Below are 20290 nucleotides of genomic sequence, written 5' to 3'. Positions count from 1 at the left end.
TAGAATTCAAGTGGTCATACCTCAAAGTTATGATCTTAACTCCTGACATTAGTTCATTTTTCTTACTCAAATAGCATGATCTAGAAACCTGAAGGCTTTAAGTCCGTGGAAAAAAAATTAATCTGGAGTCTTTTCCCGTTTATAAGGTAAAGCACACGTTTATATATTGTTCATTCTCCATTGAAGCTTGTAAGAGTTTGCAAATAGTTTTTCACTAATTTGACTGCTATGTTAGCCAAATATTAGAGCTGTACTTTTACAAATACATGAACTAGCGTTCAGATGACCACTCATGTTAAACGCTAAACGTTATATTTTTTTTTTGGGAAACAACTTTATATTTTAAAAATGACATAATAGTCACCATATACATGTTTTTAAAGATAAAAGAAGAAAAAAAAATTGAGGTAAAAGGATATTAATCATAAAAACTGATATAAAGTTTTATATCTTATCATTAGATATTTATTTGACTACTTTGAATTAAACAAAATAATAATACTGAGAAGGAAAATCAATCCAAACTGGTCTTACTACCATCGATTTTCACCGGTCTAGGATTGGTTTGACCTGTTCTCACCAATTTTAAGATTAATCACTATTTAGCAGTAAAAGAACCAAACATCAATCAACTGGTCAAATATTCCAAGGTATGGACATTACTATGTTCACAAGATACAATCAACTATACTATACAAGTTCTTGAACTTATCCAACACCGATGTAACATGTGTAAACATAGATCGATGCAACCATAATCAGTGTGGAGTCCTATCACAACATATAAATACAAATTAATTGATTTGTTGGCTACAAAATTTTATATACGATCTACAATGGGACACCTACCTATGTGATTGCAATGTAAACTTCAGAAAGTTCATGTATTCACTGCCATCAAAGAGGATTGTTTTCATAGAAGATTCTGGCATCTTGCTACCTCAAAAGATTGCATGTCACCCTACGCCATTTCGTCTTAATACTCTTGTGACAACAACTTAGGAAACGAAAGCATCTGAACCTTTGACGCTAAAGAATGCAGGCAGTACTGCAACAGATATCAGCCTACAACTTTCTTTTCGGCCAGAGTAATCAATTAACTGAATATAAATGAATAACTTGAATATATTTCACATGCCCTATACTTTAGTCAGAGGATGGATGTGAATCCATGCATAGATGCACCAATTTTCTTTGGTATTGCACAAAGTATTCATCAACAGCAACTACGTCTTCATTTTCAGGATCTAAAGCATGCAAATTTAGTATCCTATCATTAACCGATGAACTTGATTCATCGTCAGTAATACCTAAGTCAGAAACAATTTCTGCATGGATTTCACGGCATGCAAGGATAAACATTGCAGCTGTATCGGGTAGCTGAGCCTCACGAAGAGCTGCCAATGCTTCTTGTAGTGCACCAGCGGCAACATACAAAATCAGAGCCCTGCATTGGGTCATTTGAGTTAAAATGGAGTGAATAGTGGTAGAGTTAAGATAAAAAGGATAAATTAAACAGTGGTACCTCCAGATATTATGTTCACTGTGCAGGACATATCCAGCCCATCTTTGCAACACTCTGCAAGAATACAAAATGTAGGAAGATCTCCTGGTCAAGATAGTGTACAATTCAAATAACCTTTTCATTCATATAAATGCAGATATTAATTATCTTGGAAAGTCATTTCAAAATTATTATGTAGAACGGAAAATGGTTCAAGAAAATTGGCCACTTGCATTATGCCATTAACCAAAAAGGAAAATTCGGATTCTTCATAAAATAAGACAACAGGATATTATGTTACAGATAGATGATATCTGAAATACTGGCAAGGATTTATTTTTGTTCATTCAGCAAGAGACCGGTGGTTATTCTTCAAATTGCAGATGGGGTTATGACATGAATGTTACTTTCACCCCCATGCATAGATTAAAAAAATTATAGTTAATATGGACAAAACATATGTTATTGAGAAAGAGTATAAACCTTGCATAGTCTGATCCCTTTAAGTGAGTGGCAGCTAAGGTTGCAGCATCTGACCAGCATCCAGCATCTTGTAGCTGCGTAGGTATGACAATACACTTCTCTAAGTAAATCAATCATATCATATTGATGACATTTCTATCAATTTTTAAAATTTGAAAAAGCTTTGGAAGCGTTGAAAAAAATACTGAAAACATTCAGAATGTTTTCACTTTTGATATATTTTCCAGAAAGTGCCTGAATAGAACATGCCCTAGAAAAGAAAAAAAAGCATTTCGAAGCAAAGTACTAAGGAAGGCCATTTTACACCCAGCACATTGACATGCATCAATCTGAAGTACAAAGAATCACTTGTACTTTGTTAAAGGGACTTACTTTAATTGTCCCTTGGAGAACCTCAATCGTTGGGCTCTAGGTACTCTAAATTGGATATTTCAATAGTTAAATGTTGTCTCAATTATATTCTTGGTCCCTTAAGTTTTCCTTTTTTGAAGTTTCACTTTGGTCCCTTAAGTTTTTTCGTTACATTTTGGTCTCTTAAATTACAAACGGTAGACAATTTGGTCCCTTAAAAAAAAAATTGTTTCATTTTCGTCACGTAACTTACTAATATAAAATATTTTGATCCTTCAAGTTACAAACTTTAAAGACTTTAGTCCTTCATATTAGGGACCAAAATATCTTCATATTTGTAACTTCAGTGTCCAATGTTCATAACTTAAGGGACCAAAATGTAACGAAACAAACATAAGGGACCAAATTGTATAACGCTCGTAATTTAAGGGACCAAAATGAAACAAAACAGACTTAAGGAACCAAAGTGAAACTTAAAAATAACTTAAAGGAGATGCGCTGCCTCTTGTTTAGCCAAATTTCTGATGAAATGTAATATAATAAAACTCCCAAGTGCATCTTTTAATTATACGTGTGTAACTAACAATGCCTACAAGCTTCTGCCACTAAGATCAAATTAAGCTTGGAATATGCAGATTTCAGTTGTCAAGGTTGTTTATTTTGGAATGCCACGGTTGAAGATGTTTTATTTTAGACACGGCTATTGGACTTGATTCTCAAGCGACAATCGGTGTAAAAGTAGTAGATAACAGTGCAAGCAAGACCCCTAAGTTCAAATATTAACAATTTAACAAAAATCCTCTAGAAACTCTTTTTCAGAGTGATGCAATAGTTAGAAAAGGAACCGCTTTAACAAATTATTTCACTTTCAAAACATTAAAAACTCTATTTCCTTCTGTTTTAATGTTCGGTAAATATGCTATATTGTGGACCCAGTTCTCACCTAAACGGAGAAAACAAAATTTCATTGACACAATTTGAACTTCAAAATCATCAAGAGACCATTAAACTTCCGGGCTCTTGTTTATAACTTTATAAGATTAACATACTATGATGGTGTGACCATTCAAGGGAGCTTTAAAATTGTTTGTGTTTGGTTGGATGTGTTTGTAAATGCAGCCTAACCTGAGAACATGCTTCTTGATATCTTCCAACTGCACATAGAAGATGAGTGCCAGAGAGTGACCTGTCAGCTCTCACCATGTTGGCCGCAACAACCTAATAAAATATATCTCATATCAATACATGAAATATTTTTTTGAACACTAACGATAATTTGTATTTTGATGTCTAAACACACACATGCATTTCCCAGTTAAACTCACCTTTACTGCAAGCTCGTGAAGAGATCTTGAAACAGTAGAAGAGAGAGCTACTGCACGAAGCGCGTTGACATAGAAGTAAGAACTTTCCGGAGGTGTAGAAAGCAATAAACTAACTGCAGCTTCTAGATTTCCAACTGATACAAGTCTGATAGCACCAAATTCAAAAGGAAATGAAAATGAGAATATAACTAGGAAAGTAATAATTCCACCCGAAGTATTAAAAGAAAGGGAAATGCTAACTTGTGCCCTTAAGGCACAAGTTAAGAAGCTATAAGTAGAATTTTTTTTTTTAAATTGTGTATTCAATATTATAAAAGTTTAAATATTTATACTTTCAATACAAAATTCATTACTTATTTCCTTTTAAAAGATCCTTAACTTGTGCCCTAAGGGCACAAGTTAGCATGACCCTAAAAGAAACCAAACTTCAAAATGGTTTCTGTCACAGAAGTGAGACCTAATACAATGTCTTGTACGTTATAATTTCAAATAGTACAGCACTTACAAAAATTGATGGATTTGTACTACAACCACTTAAAGAAGTCAAGCTAAGCCATATAATATCAATAAAATGATAGAAGAAATGATAGATTTACTTACTCATGTACACGTTTCTGTATAGCCTCTTCACCTTCTAATTTTTCATGCCAAGAAATACGCTCACTGGCACTTTTCCACAACTCTTCTTGGTCAAAAGCCATCAACCTTTGTTGACCTTGACTCTGTTAATCCAAAAGCAAAACTCACTAAGAATTTGAAACTCAACATTAACAGCAATTCTTTAAACAACAATTGAAATGTGCAACGATAAAAGGTCTGCCATGTGAAAGAACCTCAAGATGCTATTAATAAGACCTACAATGCATCTCTTACCATTTCTTCTGTTGGTTTTCCCTTTGATGATATCCTAGACAGTAAAGATGTTTCATCAACCTCAGAGACAGACTCTGTTGTAGGCCCTTTTGACGGTGGCTTTCTTGATGACTTATCAATCAAATGTTTAAGCGCTTGAGGAAGCTGTAGCCAAAACAGAGCTTCTGAGGATTCACCAAATACTGTGGCCGCAAAAGCAAATCTTGCAGCACAGCCTTTATCCACAATACTAGCATACAACTTGGCTCTCTCATCGTCAAGCATGCAACCTTAAAAGTGGAAATATTAGTAGTGTTTTTAACACTGAAAGTATAAAATCTCGAGTGGAAGAATTCTCATAATTGAAATTCTGCATAAGAAAATAAAAACCTTCTTTTCGATATGGTTCCAATACTTTTAGAAGCATCTCTGGCACCACAGAGTCTCCAAGAGGTGGTATGTTGATCATGTATGTGCGAAGATCCCCCATCGGTGAAGGAGCTCCTGGAATTAAGTGAGGCCTTTTTCCTATGGTTGTACTACAAGTATTAAACCAAGATGGTTTAACACCCAATTGCAAAATCATTTGCAGTGCCTGCAGATATTTAATGAAACACTGAAAATAAATAAAGAGCTGATATAATTATATTTATACAAGAGTAGTAATTACTCCCTCCGTCTCATTATAAGGGTCATGTGAAGACAATATTTTTCTTTCAATGATACCCTCATTTATTTAAATAGTATATCCACCAGACTACTCTACAACTACTACTTTCAACTAGTCCAATTAATGTGATGTTTTATTTTTTCACAAGGGTATTTTAGTCTTGACGCAAATTTTTTTTTTCCTAGATCTCATGAAAGCCAACCTAAAATCAATGTGACCCATACAAACCCTAAGGTGCTTACACTGTCAACCAGCAGTAGCCTCATGAAAGCCTTCAGCCTCCACTCTCCAATAGAACTCTTAAGCCTCAATCTTCCATCTACTTTAAACTAACCTCTCATTTTCTACACGATCTTAAAAAAAAAACACTTCTCTGTTATTTCCTTATCATTGTCACTCTCTTCTCTTCTTTCTGTTATCTTAAATATGTCTTTATGGTTTGTTATTTTGTTTTTTTCCCTCCACCAGTCCACTTTTTATTTGAGCATTTTGTTATCTTCATTTTGCTCTCATGGTTCTGTTTTTGTTCAACTAGTACGCTTTTGATTTGAGTATATCACACTTCCTACCCTGCCGTTTCTCCACTTCTGTTGATTTTTTGTTTTTTTAATTATACTCCACAGATTTTTTGGTATGTGTGTGTGTGTGTGTGTGTTTATTTATTATGGCCGCCACGCTTACACCATGGGTTACAACGCCATCAACCATATTATTATGGCAGAATTTTGGCTGTCCACCTTGAACTGCCATCCACCATTGATAGTTGGTAGTAGACAATGAGAAAATATAATATTTCGCTTGTTTAGTTAAATCAATAAATTTAATATTGGCATATTACCAATGCATGTGGTGAAGGGAGTAGTATGGGACAACATATAGGCATTGCTCGGAATCTCTCCTTTGTTTTTCTGATCCGGGGTGCAGAACCAGATCGTTTGTCATTTCTGCATGAAAAGAAAAGTCTGTGTCATTCATAAAGTCAGTCAATTATAGAAATTTCCTAAATTGGAACAACTTTTATTAGCCATGTGGCACCTATATAACAAGACTTGGTGATTGATTCACCATGAATCTCTATCAGAAGATTCATAACTCTAAAATGTAACATGATGAACTAAATATCAATCGATGTTGCACTTTGCTGAGATGAAAAATAACTCCACGTGAAAAGGAATATTTAAAAAATGTGTGTATAATTAATTATTCAAATTTTCTAATTTCTTTTATATTCCAAGCAGGTCCATTTCCAATACAAAATCCTTCCTACATACCTCTCCCTTCCTCTTTGGTATGTAAGTTATGTATTGATACACGTACATTAAAAAAAAAATCACTATAAATTAATAATGTTGGAACTGAGAAATTTTATTAATTTAGAGGGGTAGTAATTAATTGATGAACTAATAATATATTAATTCAAAGAGTGTTTTCTTAATTCAATGATTACAGATTTAATTACATACAAAATCATTGTGTATATTGTAACAATCATTTGCGTGAAGTATTTCTAAAATATTCATGTACATATACAACAACAATCAAGCCTTATCCCACTAAGTAGGGTCGACTACATGGATCAGACGACGTCATAATGTTCTATATCCCACTAAGTGGGATGGGCTACATGGATCAAACGACTCCATAATGTTCTATAATATACCATATTTCTATCCAACTCATTAATTTCTGGATCTTTATTAGTAGTTTCTCTTATATTTTTCTGAAGTCTACCTCTGCACTCTAGTGATTTGACTACCCTCCGTCTAATCTACTCTTCTTCCTACGAAATCCACGGGTCTTCGCTCTGCATGCCTAAACCATCGAAGTCTAGTTTCCACCATCTATATATTGATGAAAATGAAAAAATAAATGGTATTCGAGGTATGATGATGAAGGGAACTACTACACGAACAATATGAAAATAAAATCTTAAAATCATACCCGGCAAAGATTTCTCATCTAAAAGGTGTCCAAACAGAAATCATGGCCAATCAAATACATATAGCATTATGTGAGTAGAAGAGAGATCACCCCACATCGACTCAATAAATCATGGCTTGATGAAAAATATCATTTAAAAGTTGTCTAAGGTACAAAACCAGATATTCTAGAGAAGCGATCATCTGAGTACCTTTCAACAAACTTAGAAAATGGGAGAAATTGGAACCTGTAAAGGAAAAATACGACCAAATCCCTATGAAGGTAGTTTTAATATGGAAGAAAATGATTTGTTTTACAGGTTACAAGCTGAATATTCTCTCGCAACAACCTATACATTAAGAGATTTAGAGGTAATATTTTCACACCTAATCCCACCCAGTAGAAAAAGGCTTAGCAGCTGTTGTTGTCAAAAGGATCTAAATGAAGGAACAACTGAATGAAATGACATTACTTATGCTAAGGCTATTTTTTTTATGAACATTTTAATATCAAGATGAATGATTTCATAATTGCTAAAATCTTGCTCATGTTTGAGTCAAAAAAAAAAATCATTTTCCTGCATCCAACGTAGTCTAAGGCTATTTTTTCTATGAACATTTTAATATCAAGATGAATGTTTTCATAATTGCTAAAATCTTGTTCACGTTTGAGTAAAAAAATCATTTTCCTGCATCCAACGTAGTCTAATGCTCTAAGCCACAACAACAACATCTAGACCAATCATATTTTGATAATAACGCTAAAGAAGGAAGGAGCTGGTCACTCTTGACTTTTTAGAGTAACTTGCGGCACTTACACGTTAATATCAACAAGGCGAAAACTACCATCTGCTCCAGCAATGCAGAGTACCAGTGGATCATTCTTATCAGTTCGCAAGGGCAACCAATCAAGTTCCAACACAAGGGTTCCAGGAAATTGAGGTTGCAAAAGTGAATTGGCCAAGGGGTCAGGCGAGTCCTGCAAAAAAATATGTTTAGAACTATGATCAAATAATACAAAAAATGAAAACTTGAAAGATTAGTTGCTTGCATAAGACTACTCAGTTTCATAGTGCTCAATCCCCAGTAAAAACCAAATTAATCAAAGTTCTGAACACGCTAAGCTTATCAAAAGAAAATCAAATATTTAAGATAAATAAAACAAGAACCAAACTGCACCTATAACCCAGAAAAAGTAAAACCCTATCTTACCAAATCAAAAACAGAAAAGGTATTATCATAAAACAGAACAGCAACACGCCCCCGGCTATGGTCCCCTGGTACAAAAGGTGAGAATTTGATTCGACGAATTCCCTCTCTATGAGTGTTGAATGAGGAAGAATGTCCAGTTGTCACATCCCACCATCTTATGTTCCCCATTCTGTCTCCCATGACCTGAAAAACTTAATTAGTCAAAACCATCATCCAATTTAGAACAATTTTGGTTTTTTATTGTTGAGGCATTGAACCAGTTCTAAAGTAATAATGTATACCACATGGGGCAAGCGGTAGGCCATTGCAGTTATCAATCCATCTGATGATACAAATGAAGAAGAAGGCCATTTTGGTCTGTGGACAACGCTAACTTTATCAGATAAAAGAAAACAAAAGAAGAATTGCAGGAATAAGTTGTATGTTAGGTAATGAGGAGGGATATTTTGACTCCAAGAATAAGTTTGTTAAGTTACTCCACATCTTGGCCTTTAATTCTAATATCAATTAATGGCTAAGATTGATTAATAATAATTGTTATAGTGAGGTTTAATGCTTCTCCGTACTGGAAAATACGAAAACATCAAAAAACGCTAACGCGGCAAAAACACCCAAACCCTTTTCACGACCAAACGACATAAGACGTAAAACTCAGATTGGCAATTGGTTTGATAATCGGCAGAATACAAGTAATTCAGATTGGCTATTGGAGAATTACCAAGACTATACAAGCATAGAAAATGACAAAGAATCATGTCAAATGAATAGTAGTTGTCTTAAAAAAAATTGTGGGTGGCAAAAGGGAATAATCAATCAATGGAGTTTGATGTATCCTCCTGCTTGATGTTTCGCCGTGATAAGTGTTTTCAGTGTAAGAATTAAACCTCATTATAACAATTATTATTAATCAATCCTAGCCATTAATTCATATTAAAATTAAAGGCTACAATGTGGAGTAACATAACAAACTTACTCATGGAGTCAAAATATCCCTCCTCTTAGATAATATGTACATCTTTAAAAGTTCGTTGAGTAAACTAATTACCATACCATGATAAAATAAAGGGTAATGTCTTTGTTCCATATAAAATTGGTAAAATTTTATTTTCACCCTTATAAAATTAATTTATTTTAGTCCCTATATTTAACAAAAATAGTATGCTTTTAGTCCCTCTGAAAGAGGGAAAAAATTAATAGGGATCAAAATCAAATTTTACAAATTTTATAAGAACCAAATATATATTTTACCCTAAAATAAAACAACTCTTTTGGCCGAAAATACCTTTATTGTAGTGGTTAAATGAAACAATTGTTTAATTAATGTATTGGTGCTTGAGATAGCAATGAATAATGGGATTGTTAGAAACATAAATCATGTTTTCTTAATAATATTATACAGCAACAAATAATTTGAGACAAAAAATTCAAAAAGCAATGTATCATAATAAGATGGAGGGAGTAAATCAGAAATTAACCCTATGTTTTCAATTGTGATGCTATAGCGGACTAGCGCTGTGGCGGCAGTGTCCGACGCGACACGTTTGGCCGGTGATGTGCTTTCAAGAGGTGCGGCCGTCGAGGCATAATTTGCACAGTTTGCGCATTTGTGTTTGTGAATTAGGGTTTGCAGAAGAAATTTCTTAATTACCCCTCTATTATTACCATTCTATTTTGTTTTTTAGGGTATATTAGTCATTTTGTTTGAACTTTAAGTAACTTATTTCTCTTCTCGAGTGCGTACAATTCTCACATTTTGCCTGTTTTTCTCCTTCTTCTGCAAACAGAGAACACAAACAGTTCTCCTGCAAACAACGAGAACGCGAACAGTTCTCTTCTGCGTACACAGAACCCAGGCCATCTTGCCGTCTCCTTCTTCTGCGAACCCAGAAAGAACTCTGTTCTCCTCCTTCTGTGCGCATACCCAGAAACCCTGTGTTCTTCTGCAAAGTTACTGCTAACCAAAACATAAGCACCCTACTCTTCTCATTCTTCTGCGAAGTTACTGCAAACGAACAGAAGCCCTCTGAACAATGGCATCTCATTCTTTTGATTACTTTTAGAACTTGATTTTAATGGGTTTTCATTTTGATTACTTAAGTACTAAAACTAATTTGTGTCGAGTCATATTGGGTTTTTATTTTCAGTGTTAGTGACAAGTGACCAAAATTAGTTATAATCATTAAGTACAATTACCCTTTAATTTTGTGCATTTTGATTATTTATGTATCCTATTGAGATTTAGGTTTAGTTTGTATACTGTTTCTATGTCTTTGCACAGGCGGTCCCGCTATCTACTATACCGCTACAACGATTTTGGGGTCCAGCAAGGAGCACCGCTATCCAATATTAACAACATAGGATTAAACCTTGATAACTACAGAAGCAACGATGATGAGGATTAAATAATGATTGAACAAATTTACTGGCCAATAATATGGAGTCAATATATCATGATAAACAACCCCGTTGCAGTAATGCACATTTTTTCTCAATGGAAAAGTGTTAAACACCTGAAATCTCGAATTCTCCGACCATGCACTTCAAAAACTCCAAGTGCTCCATTCACCAGAGCAAATGCAAAACTTTCAGAAGTATCATCTTGTGATCCCTCTGCACTTGAACCCTCTTCTAATAAAATATAAAATTAGTGATCAGCTTATTTTTAATCTTAACAAAATAATAAAGAACCAATAATTCTAGACTGGCAAGTAGCAACTATTTGGATAATATTTAAGCTCTTAAAACAAATAACCTACTTGAATCTGATGAGGAAGCCTTTGATGAATTGGATGCCTCATCTGAAGCCGCTGATGTTTGTTCCTTAGCGGGCCGTGGAACTGTTGGAAGGGTCCATTCCAAAACCGTAAATGGAAGAGCTAATGATCTAAGCTACATAGAGATAGCAAGCATTATAAACATTCAGGTAAAAGATCATATAGTATCAACCAAAACATATAACACCTATTCTGCAGACATATGAATCAACCTTCCTAATTAAAAAAAACGAAAAACATAATAAAATGAAGGGCTTCAAATTTAAAAAGAAAAGCAAAGCTCAGGCACCAATCACGAATAGAGAGTAGCTTGTATGAACCAAGTACAACCAGCAATCAAGAAGAAAGCATTAGAGAAAAACTAGATATGGGTCCAAGAAATGGATTTTTTTATCAGGGAGGTTAAAATACTAAACTGCAATGCTGACTTAAGAGAGCAATATTTTATCCTTGTCCATTTTTAAGAATAACGTTAAATCATATGAAAAATGAAAATATCTTCTAATATCTCAACATTATCTTAGAGTATGTTAGAGATCAATATTCATCCTTGTCCATTTTTAAGATGTCATCTTTAGATTGGTTTCTTATCTTTGAATATCTTAAAGAAATCTTGCAATTTGTTTATATATTTTTTAGTTATCATCGTGATTCGTTTGCCTACTTGGTTGATAGTAGGATAGGACTCAGTTCTAGTTCTAGAATAGTATAAATAGAGGTTAGTGATTATTCTTTTGTTTCACCAATCATATCAAATCTAAGTCACAATTCAGAGTTTTCTTTCTTTTCCCTCTTTTATCTAAATTAAAACCCTATAACTTCAACAACTGCACAAGATATAACCAAATATAAAAGTACGCGAAAGCCCTTTGCTTTCAAAATTATGAGTCAGCAACAATAAAGTATCACCCGGAACTTTCACATGTGATTGCACTCAGGACCATATATACTTAAGACAGTTATTGCATTACATTACATACCAGAAAAAATGATCTAAAAATGAAGAACTTAAATGGTTGGGAGTCCCATGTGCATACCATGATAGGATTCTTAGTCATTGCCCAAACTTCCACAGGTGCATCACGAAACAAAATTAGAAGATACCTGAAATATTAGGGATATCAAACTACTGAAAACCATGATGTGATCACAATCATCAGTTAAGATGAGTGAAAGAAAAGCAAACAGCTCTAACAATCCCTCTTCAAAAAAGAAAAAAACTTGTTTCCCTTGCTAATAAGTTTTAGAACATTAGGAGAGCAAATCTTGAAACAAAAATTACTTAACAATCAGCGTGGTGGATCTGAAAAAGAGAAAAGATGGATATTGAGTTCCAAAACACCCATCATCTGCACCTCAGATCACCAAGTTCTACAGCACGCCCAGAAACATATTTACATCCTTTAGGATCCCAGATACAAAACACAAATATTTGAACTAAGTATGGTTCACTTCCATATAAACTCTAGCTTTCATTGAACCACTAACTTCCATTCTGATTGTACAAATTGTTTATATTTCTGAGCCATGCTCATAAGGGCTTTTATGCTTTGTATCAACACATCAGAATAGAAAACAAATAAAAGTGGGGGAAAAAAGAAGATTCAGGAACTAAAGTAGTAATGAATTAAATGATCATAACATAGATAGAGCTTTGAGATTCACCTTCCAGATGAAGATGTTCTCAACGCTCTTATTGGAGCACGTTCTGGCTTTTGCAAAACTCGAAACATCTTGTTAAGGCCACTTGAAGGCAGGTCACAACAAGCTTGTTAATATATCCTCCAGATTTTTCATTGGCCTGAGTCAAAAAGTATAATGATGGAACAAGCTTGTTAACATAATGATGGAACGAGAAGCATAAATGCTTTACAGAAGTATGAAATATAATGAAGTAAGCGATACACGATACGCACAAATCATTAATTATACAGTAATGAGCCCAACAGAAAGAAACAGACTATGTGGGGACTGCGGAAATAAAATAAAATATAAATCCATAAACAAAAGTATCAAATCATATACCTGAGTATAAGAAAATGAAACCAGTCTGGAATTTCCTAGCCATCTTAGTCCCCTAACAATACCATTATGTACACATAAACTTGATGTAACAGCATTGGCAGAAACATCAACAACCTCTATTGTTCCACTCTGTGTTCCCAAAGCAACCAGGGGAACAGCTGCTGCAGGATAATTCCCTCCACCTTCAAATGACGTTTGCCCATTAATAAACACAGATAACGTGGTACGCATAATTACAATTTACATCTATAAAAGTGTAGTACTAGATTTGAACAAATATGTGAGTTGATAGAAAAATGAACTAACGGGCCAGGGTAGCAGTTAGAGAAGGGGTTGGTACTGCCAGCATAGTCACTGTTGAAGAGAGAAGCTGAAGCTGTCCAACTAAGTTAATCTGCATCAGAAGGAAAAGGAAGGGATGTAATCATCAAAATTTTGAAACCAACCCAGGAAATCTTAAATAAGTGCTACATAGCATTTAGACTTAGTTTTCCTGCATAGATAAGCCAGGAGCCAGTTAAGAGCAACAATTACGAGTCAAATAATAACTCTAGCTCCAAGTTCAGAATATATGATCCTATTATCTACATTTGGGGAAAAAAACCGTTGCAATGGGATACATAACTGAAATACTACCTCCGGTCCTTTTTATAAGAGACAAATTGGTCAACTAAAGTTGATGTATTTGGTTCATAATGTAGACTAAATACATTAGCTTTTGTTGACCCATTTGTTTCTTATAAAAGGACCGGAGGGGGTATAAACTAACTTTTCCACATAGAAAGATCTTTAATAGGCAGAATAGACTTGATTAACCCATGAAGTATCCTAAAATACTATAGACATAATATAAGTCACCTTAAAATAACCTTAAATGAGCCTCAAGATTTTCAACAACAAAATTATGTTTCTCGTTAAACTAGATTTGCCCTGTTTGAATTTCTGCAAATTGTGTCTGTCTATACTCAGATCGTACAACTTGTATTTATAATAGTCTTACAATAAATACATTGAATGCTTAATCAATAAGCACTAACATAGGAAGTTGTATATTTTAGGCATATTAACAATTAACCTAGGAAGGAAGTTGTACAGTATAACGAATATCTACATATTTACTCAATTCTAACACCCTGCATTAGCTCTCTCTCCTATGCTTCGAAAGAAATCTTAATCTTGAGCATTTTTCGGTTGATCTGGAGATATTCCATCCAGAGACCATATATATAATGCACTGTGAATATTTGAGTTACAAAATGCTTTATTTTAAGGCTCATGCTAACTTGTGCCTAGGGCACAAGTTAAGAAGTTAAAAATAGAATTAAAACATAAATTTGGTCTTGAAAATACAAGATTTAAAATTTCTAAAACATGAAATGCCTTAAGGGCACAAGTTAGCATTTCCCTTATTTTAATACTATTTGCCTGTCATAATTGAGTTAGAAATGAATTAGCTATGGGCAGGCACACACAAATCCAATCTGAAAATAAAATATGATGGATATTCAGTGGTTAGAGTGTCTGTCTAGGTTTTTCTTTTCCTTATTCTCCAATGTCTATCTGATTATAACAAATTTTATTACAATTACTTCTCATTTTTCACTAAGAAGTCCATTTTATAGGCGTATTTTTACTTAACTTAAACTTAACAAATTCAATGATATGCCTGCTATAACTTGCCATATAGGATCTAAATACGCAGTACTATAGCTGTACTGTCATTAAAAATCATGTTCTAAGTTAGCCTTATAAACTCCCTGCAAATTAACCATATAAAAATTTCATTAAAATATCAAGAATCAACCTAATATTTTGGCTGACGAGTCCCCTTTGGTCTTGAATCAAAACTACACCTAACCTATTATTGTTTTGAAGCTTCCTAGCATTTATACCAACCTCAAAATAAAAATAAAAGGATATGGGGAAACCTCAAAAGTTAGTCTCGACTATCTGTTCAGCCTTTCCCAATTGATTGAATATATGAAGCAGAAGTAATAAAAAATAGACAAATGAAACATTTTTAAACTACATTTGATAGGAAATGGAGAACTCCAATATTTGGTTGCAACTATTTGTTCCTCCTTTACAAATTGGTGGAATATATGAAGCAGTAGCAATAAAATATTACTGACATACTAAGATCACAGACAACAAGTAATGAATAAAATCAAGTAAATACTAAATTTTTTTTTTTTTGAAGGAAAGTAAATACTAAATATTGTTAAAACCACCATTTTTTTATTGTGTAGACAGTAGATGCAATTAATAAGGGATATAGTTAGGCATTTGATTGATATTCGCTAACTATTAAGAGATACTATATCTTTGTGATTATAAATACACTCCTTGTGTAGTCATATGACACACAACATTCCAAAATAATATTTTACATGGTATTTTAATTTATTTTTTTATACCAATTATATAAAGAGACCTCCAAAGTTAATGACCACTAACTACTAATACTAATTTTTTTATACCAATTATATAAAGAGACCTCCAAAGTTAATGACCACTAACTACTAATACTAATTTTGTTAAGACCTTTTCTGGACAAAATTACCTTTGACACATCAGTTCTTTTTCAATTTAAATCTACACCATAATTAAAGGCTACTCCAAAACTAACTATCAGTTTTATTAGGACATTTACTCTGGAAAAACATAACCTTAACAAGTCAATTCTTTTTCAAATTCAAATTAGGTTTAGATAACATGTATTATTATAAAACTGAAACAAGTAAAGATATTATACAATAATATAAATACGCATACACACACAACAAAATATAATAGAGAAAGTGGATAGACGGGCACGTAAAAGCCTGTGTTTCCGCTAGTTTATATAATGAATAAATAAATAAATTCTACCATAGCACACCGTGCTTGCAAGGGCATGAAATAACGCAACATGCAGGTAAACATTGAAGTACTCAATTTTTTAAATCATTAAACTTGTATGTAGGGGTATAAACACCCCACCCCCACACACCCAAAGAAATAAAAAGGTAACCACTGTTTAAGGTGATGATAGACAAATTAAGAAATAAATTAATGTTGTTAAATAATTTCTTCTGAACTGTCACATAGAACCAAATGGTGGGGGTATAAACCAAAGCAAGTTTGTGAGTGCAGACTTACCTTCATCGAAATTTCTTCATGGTTGGACGTTGAGCTTGGTAGGCGGCTTCTATTATCATTGGGATGCTCCTGTGGCCTGCCTACATTTAGTTCCCGTCCACCAGCAATAGATACCATAGTGTTAGAATTGGCTCCATCTAATGCTACTGTGCAATCATCATTGACTAAGCCCAGCTTCTTATCATCCTTTTGAGTGTCTGCATTCCCTTCAGCAGTCAAGAGCCAGTCCCATATTTTCCCATCATCAGATATGGAGATCAAATGTATCATAGAAATAATCTGGGACTCGTCGCAAAAGTCAAAAGGATTGTCAAAATCCTCATGAAGGTAAGGAGAACTGGGTATATCAGAATAATTCTTGCCAATGTTCTGGAGAGTGGTATCTGATTGGCATAAAACGGCGGAAAGTATCGAAGGAGAAGGGACAGAGGTGCCAACAGATGGCATCAACTCTTCCATCGAATACATAGTGTGTACTTGTTCCCCACTGTGATCACATACAGATAAGTATAACTCTAGTTAGAGAAACACAGTTGCAAGTAAATCAGCTATACTCTGATTTCAGGAAATGAAGAGACTGGAGAGGGAGAGGAGTGTGAGAGACCAGAAATATATGTAGAATATACTGGATGCGTAGATATTTTGGGCATCATATACTTATGTACACCCATGGCCCAACAGCTTTGAAAGGTCAAATGACATTAAAAACTAAAAATAATTAACAAAATATAAAATAGAGCAATGCAAACCAAATATGGTTACTGAAACAGCTCAGAAAAGGGAAATACACAGTTAAATCATAGTTAGTTATAAACAATCAAATGATGCTGATCTGTATCAGGCCTAGAGTTGCATGCGTCCATGGGTAATACCCTTGGAAAACTTATAGAGCAAATGACAAGTATAAAAACAATAGGAAGAGATAATCATTTTTCTCATTTATCCTCTATAACAATCAAGGAAGCCACCATCACGTATACAATCTCCTCCTCTGAACATTCATCATTTGTCCACCTCACTTAAAAATTCAGTTCTTGGGAGCAAGGGAAGATAATTCATATAAGGACAAACTCACATCGAATTTCAGCATCATCATACACGTTTATCAAACACGCAAATACTTGCAATAACCAAAAATTTGACAAACAAAAATAGCAATTATAGACTTAATATATAAAATAGAAAGCTTCTAGTTCCAATCAACATATTCTACCAGCATATTACGAGTAATTTAAGCAGCATTATATCACTCTATCACAAGTATATATGAAACTATCAATCACTGGACTGTATTTGACAATGTGTGTGCATACTAATATAGTAATATTGATAGAAAAAGCATCCAAATATGAATGTAAGAAAATTCTACGATAGGAAACACTTACGGTTTCCTCTTCCAGGTGCTAAGCTTGCCATCAACATGAGCACAGTAGATCCACTCGTTAGTAGGATCAGGCAACACATCTAAAAACTTGCCACAACCACGAGGCAACGACGACGCAAAGATCACACACTCGTACTGCAAATCAAACACAACCAACTCCCTCGGAAATGTAACAAACAAAATGTGCCTCCAAAGCTGAGAGAATGCAAACCTAGCTACATGAAGAGGAAAAGCTGCAGAAGCCGGTGTTGCAGCACCGGTAAAATCTCTTTCAAGCTTGGCCAATTCAGTCGAATCGGTACGAATCTGAAGCTCCTTGATAACAACACTTTCCTCAGAATCACCAACATGAAGCAACGATAACAGAAAACCTTTAAGACCTATCGCGCAAATTCGTCGCGAATCAAACGGATCACGACGAATACACGAGAAATACTCCGGCGAAGCATCGTACTTCCAAACACATCGTCCAGTAGAACCGTTAAACAGAGAAAGCGTAGAAGGTCCAGTAATCGCAGCTAGGATTAACAAATCAGGCCGCGCTTGAATCCAACAGAGATCCTGAATCCCTAATTTCGAATCAGTTTCAAACCACAGAATCGCGGATTTGAGACGAAAATCTAGAAGAGCAATGCGACCTTGACGATCACCGGCGGCGAGGAGGAGGTGAGAGGAGGAAGGCTCGGATGAAAGGAGGTGGCGATTGAGAGGGAGAGGGATCCAGCGAACGGAAGTTACGAACGGCCCGGCGGAGGACGGTGGTGGAGGGATGGGGAAAGTGGAGAGAAGTTGCATTGACCGTGTGTCGACGATGGAGATTGAACTGCCGGAAGGGAATGCGAGGAGGCCGTTGGGGTTTAGATCTGAGGATCCGAAGTTGTTGCGAGTTGAGGGACCTGGGAGCATTGATTCCCATGATTCTTGTGGTGATGAAGATGATGAAAATGGTGATTGTGGTTGTGATGATGATCTTGGTGATGCTCGTGGAGATGAAGTTCCTAAGAACATTTTTTGGATTTTTGAATTCAAATTGATTTGATTTGATTTGATTCAGGGTTAGTGTTTAGTGGTTTCTACTATGTGTTATGCAGACACAAGGACGAATAGAGCGCGGAACGTTCCTTTTCTTTCATCGCTTTTGATTTTCGCTGGAGTAAATAGTCAATTATCCCCGAAACTATAACTTTCATCAAAAACTCCCCTGAATTTTGCAAAACCTTAAAAACCTCCTTCAAATTGTCAAGCGTCTGTCAATTATCCCCTCCGTTAATTTCCTCCATCCAACATGCCTTGATGTGGCTGTTAACTGCCACGTGGCCGCCACATGGTCAAAAAAGTCATGCCACGTCATAGGGTGGTAATTGACTATATTTTTTTGAAAAAAAATCTGATTTTTTTTCTTTTCAAAATTAACATTTGTGCCACCCACCGACCTTGCAAATACTCCCGAAATTTACTCCCTCCGTTTTAAAATGAATGTCGTTTTAGGTGTTTACACACATATTAAGAAATGCAATGATTAAAAGAAAGAGAATGGTTATTTTACCAAATTATCCTTATTAACTATTACTCCCTCTGTTCCTTTTTAATTGTCACATTTTGACTTTTTACACAAACCAAGACAACAAATACTTTTACCACTTTTGATACAACAATTTATCTTTTTCCTATAATAACCTTAATCATTTAATACTTCATTTCATACATTTCTCTCTACGCAATAAATATATAGGGGTAATATAGGTAAAGCCACATTTAATGATACTTTGAACTTTGAAAACGACGAGTTAATTAGAAACAAAAAATTTATGCAAAAGTGACAATTATAAAGGAACGGAGGGAGTAGTTAGTTTTAAAAATAATACTTTGGAAGTAGTGTGCGAGTATTAAATGGAGGATACAATTGAAAAGAAAAAGTTATTATTGCATTGAAGCGAAAGTGACATTCATTTTGAAACAATTTTTTTTTGCTAAAGCGACACTCATTTTGAAACGGATGGAGTAACATTTATGTGCAAATACCCCCCTCAAATTTAAAATTTATGTAGCAAATATCCCCTCAAATTTATAACTTATATGCAAATATCCTCTCCAAATATAAAATTTATATGTAAATTACACCTTGAATCATAGATTATAGATTAAGATTGTGATTTTTATATTTGTTTTATTTTAAAGATGTGATTTTTTTTATAAGATAAGCTCAGGTAAATTATAAATAACTTCTTATCTTTTTTTTTTTTTTTTGGTTATAGGCAAGCATATTATTGCCACCAAAAAAGTTACTACTGAACATGAAAATTGTCTTCAGTCCAAGTCGAAGATCAATGGAAATAGTATTATGACATTCATTGGTGGATTCACAGGTAAAGCTCAATGTTTTCTTAACCTAGTGGTTAATTTGAATGAAATATGCTACTGCATTTTTTATTTTATTTTTTGTGTTACGATAGAGCTGTCAAAACGGGCCGGGCCTTACGGGCCGGCCCGAAAGCCCGAATTAAATGCGGGGCTGGGCCGAAAATTTGGAGCCCGAATAGATTCGGGGCTTTTTGGCCCGGCCCGAAAAACCCGAAGCCCGGTAGGGCTAGCCCGGTCGGGCCTCGGGGCGGCCGTCGGCCGGAAAAAAATAGCATTTTGTTATTTCACT

The 20290-nt window shown here is 34.6% G+C and overlaps 1 protein-coding gene across 1 annotated transcript; it reads right to left on the bottom strand.

Moving 5' to 3' along the window:
- Positions 1-633: 633 nt before the first annotated feature.
- Positions 634-18735, bottom strand: LOC146902272 (uncharacterized). The gene is given in 21 exon segments (XM_085735296.1): positions 634-1447; positions 1526-1579; positions 1988-2061; positions 3464-3556; positions 3664-3808; positions 4264-4385; positions 4537-4805; positions 4906-5110; positions 6024-6129; positions 7923-8083; positions 8317-8499; positions 8598-8673; positions 10827-10944; positions 11073-11205; positions 12128-12194; positions 12756-12840; positions 12843-12891; positions 13116-13297; positions 13422-13509; positions 16257-16743; positions 17642-18735. Coding segments are annotated over 21 exon segments (4005 nt in total). The 5' UTR covers positions 18649-18735; the 3' UTR covers positions 634-1146.
- Positions 18736-20290: the final 1555 nt, after the last annotated feature.

This window comes from Medicago sativa, chromosome 8 (assembly GCF_051527215.1).
Source record: "Medicago sativa cultivar Bolivia chromosome 8, Bolivia_mono, whole genome shotgun sequence".
NCBI classification, from domain to species: Eukaryota; Viridiplantae; Streptophyta; class Magnoliopsida; order Fabales; family Fabaceae; genus Medicago; species Medicago sativa.
Note: the sequence above shows the minus strand (reverse complement) of the source record. Positions and strands in the feature narration are given on the sequence as shown.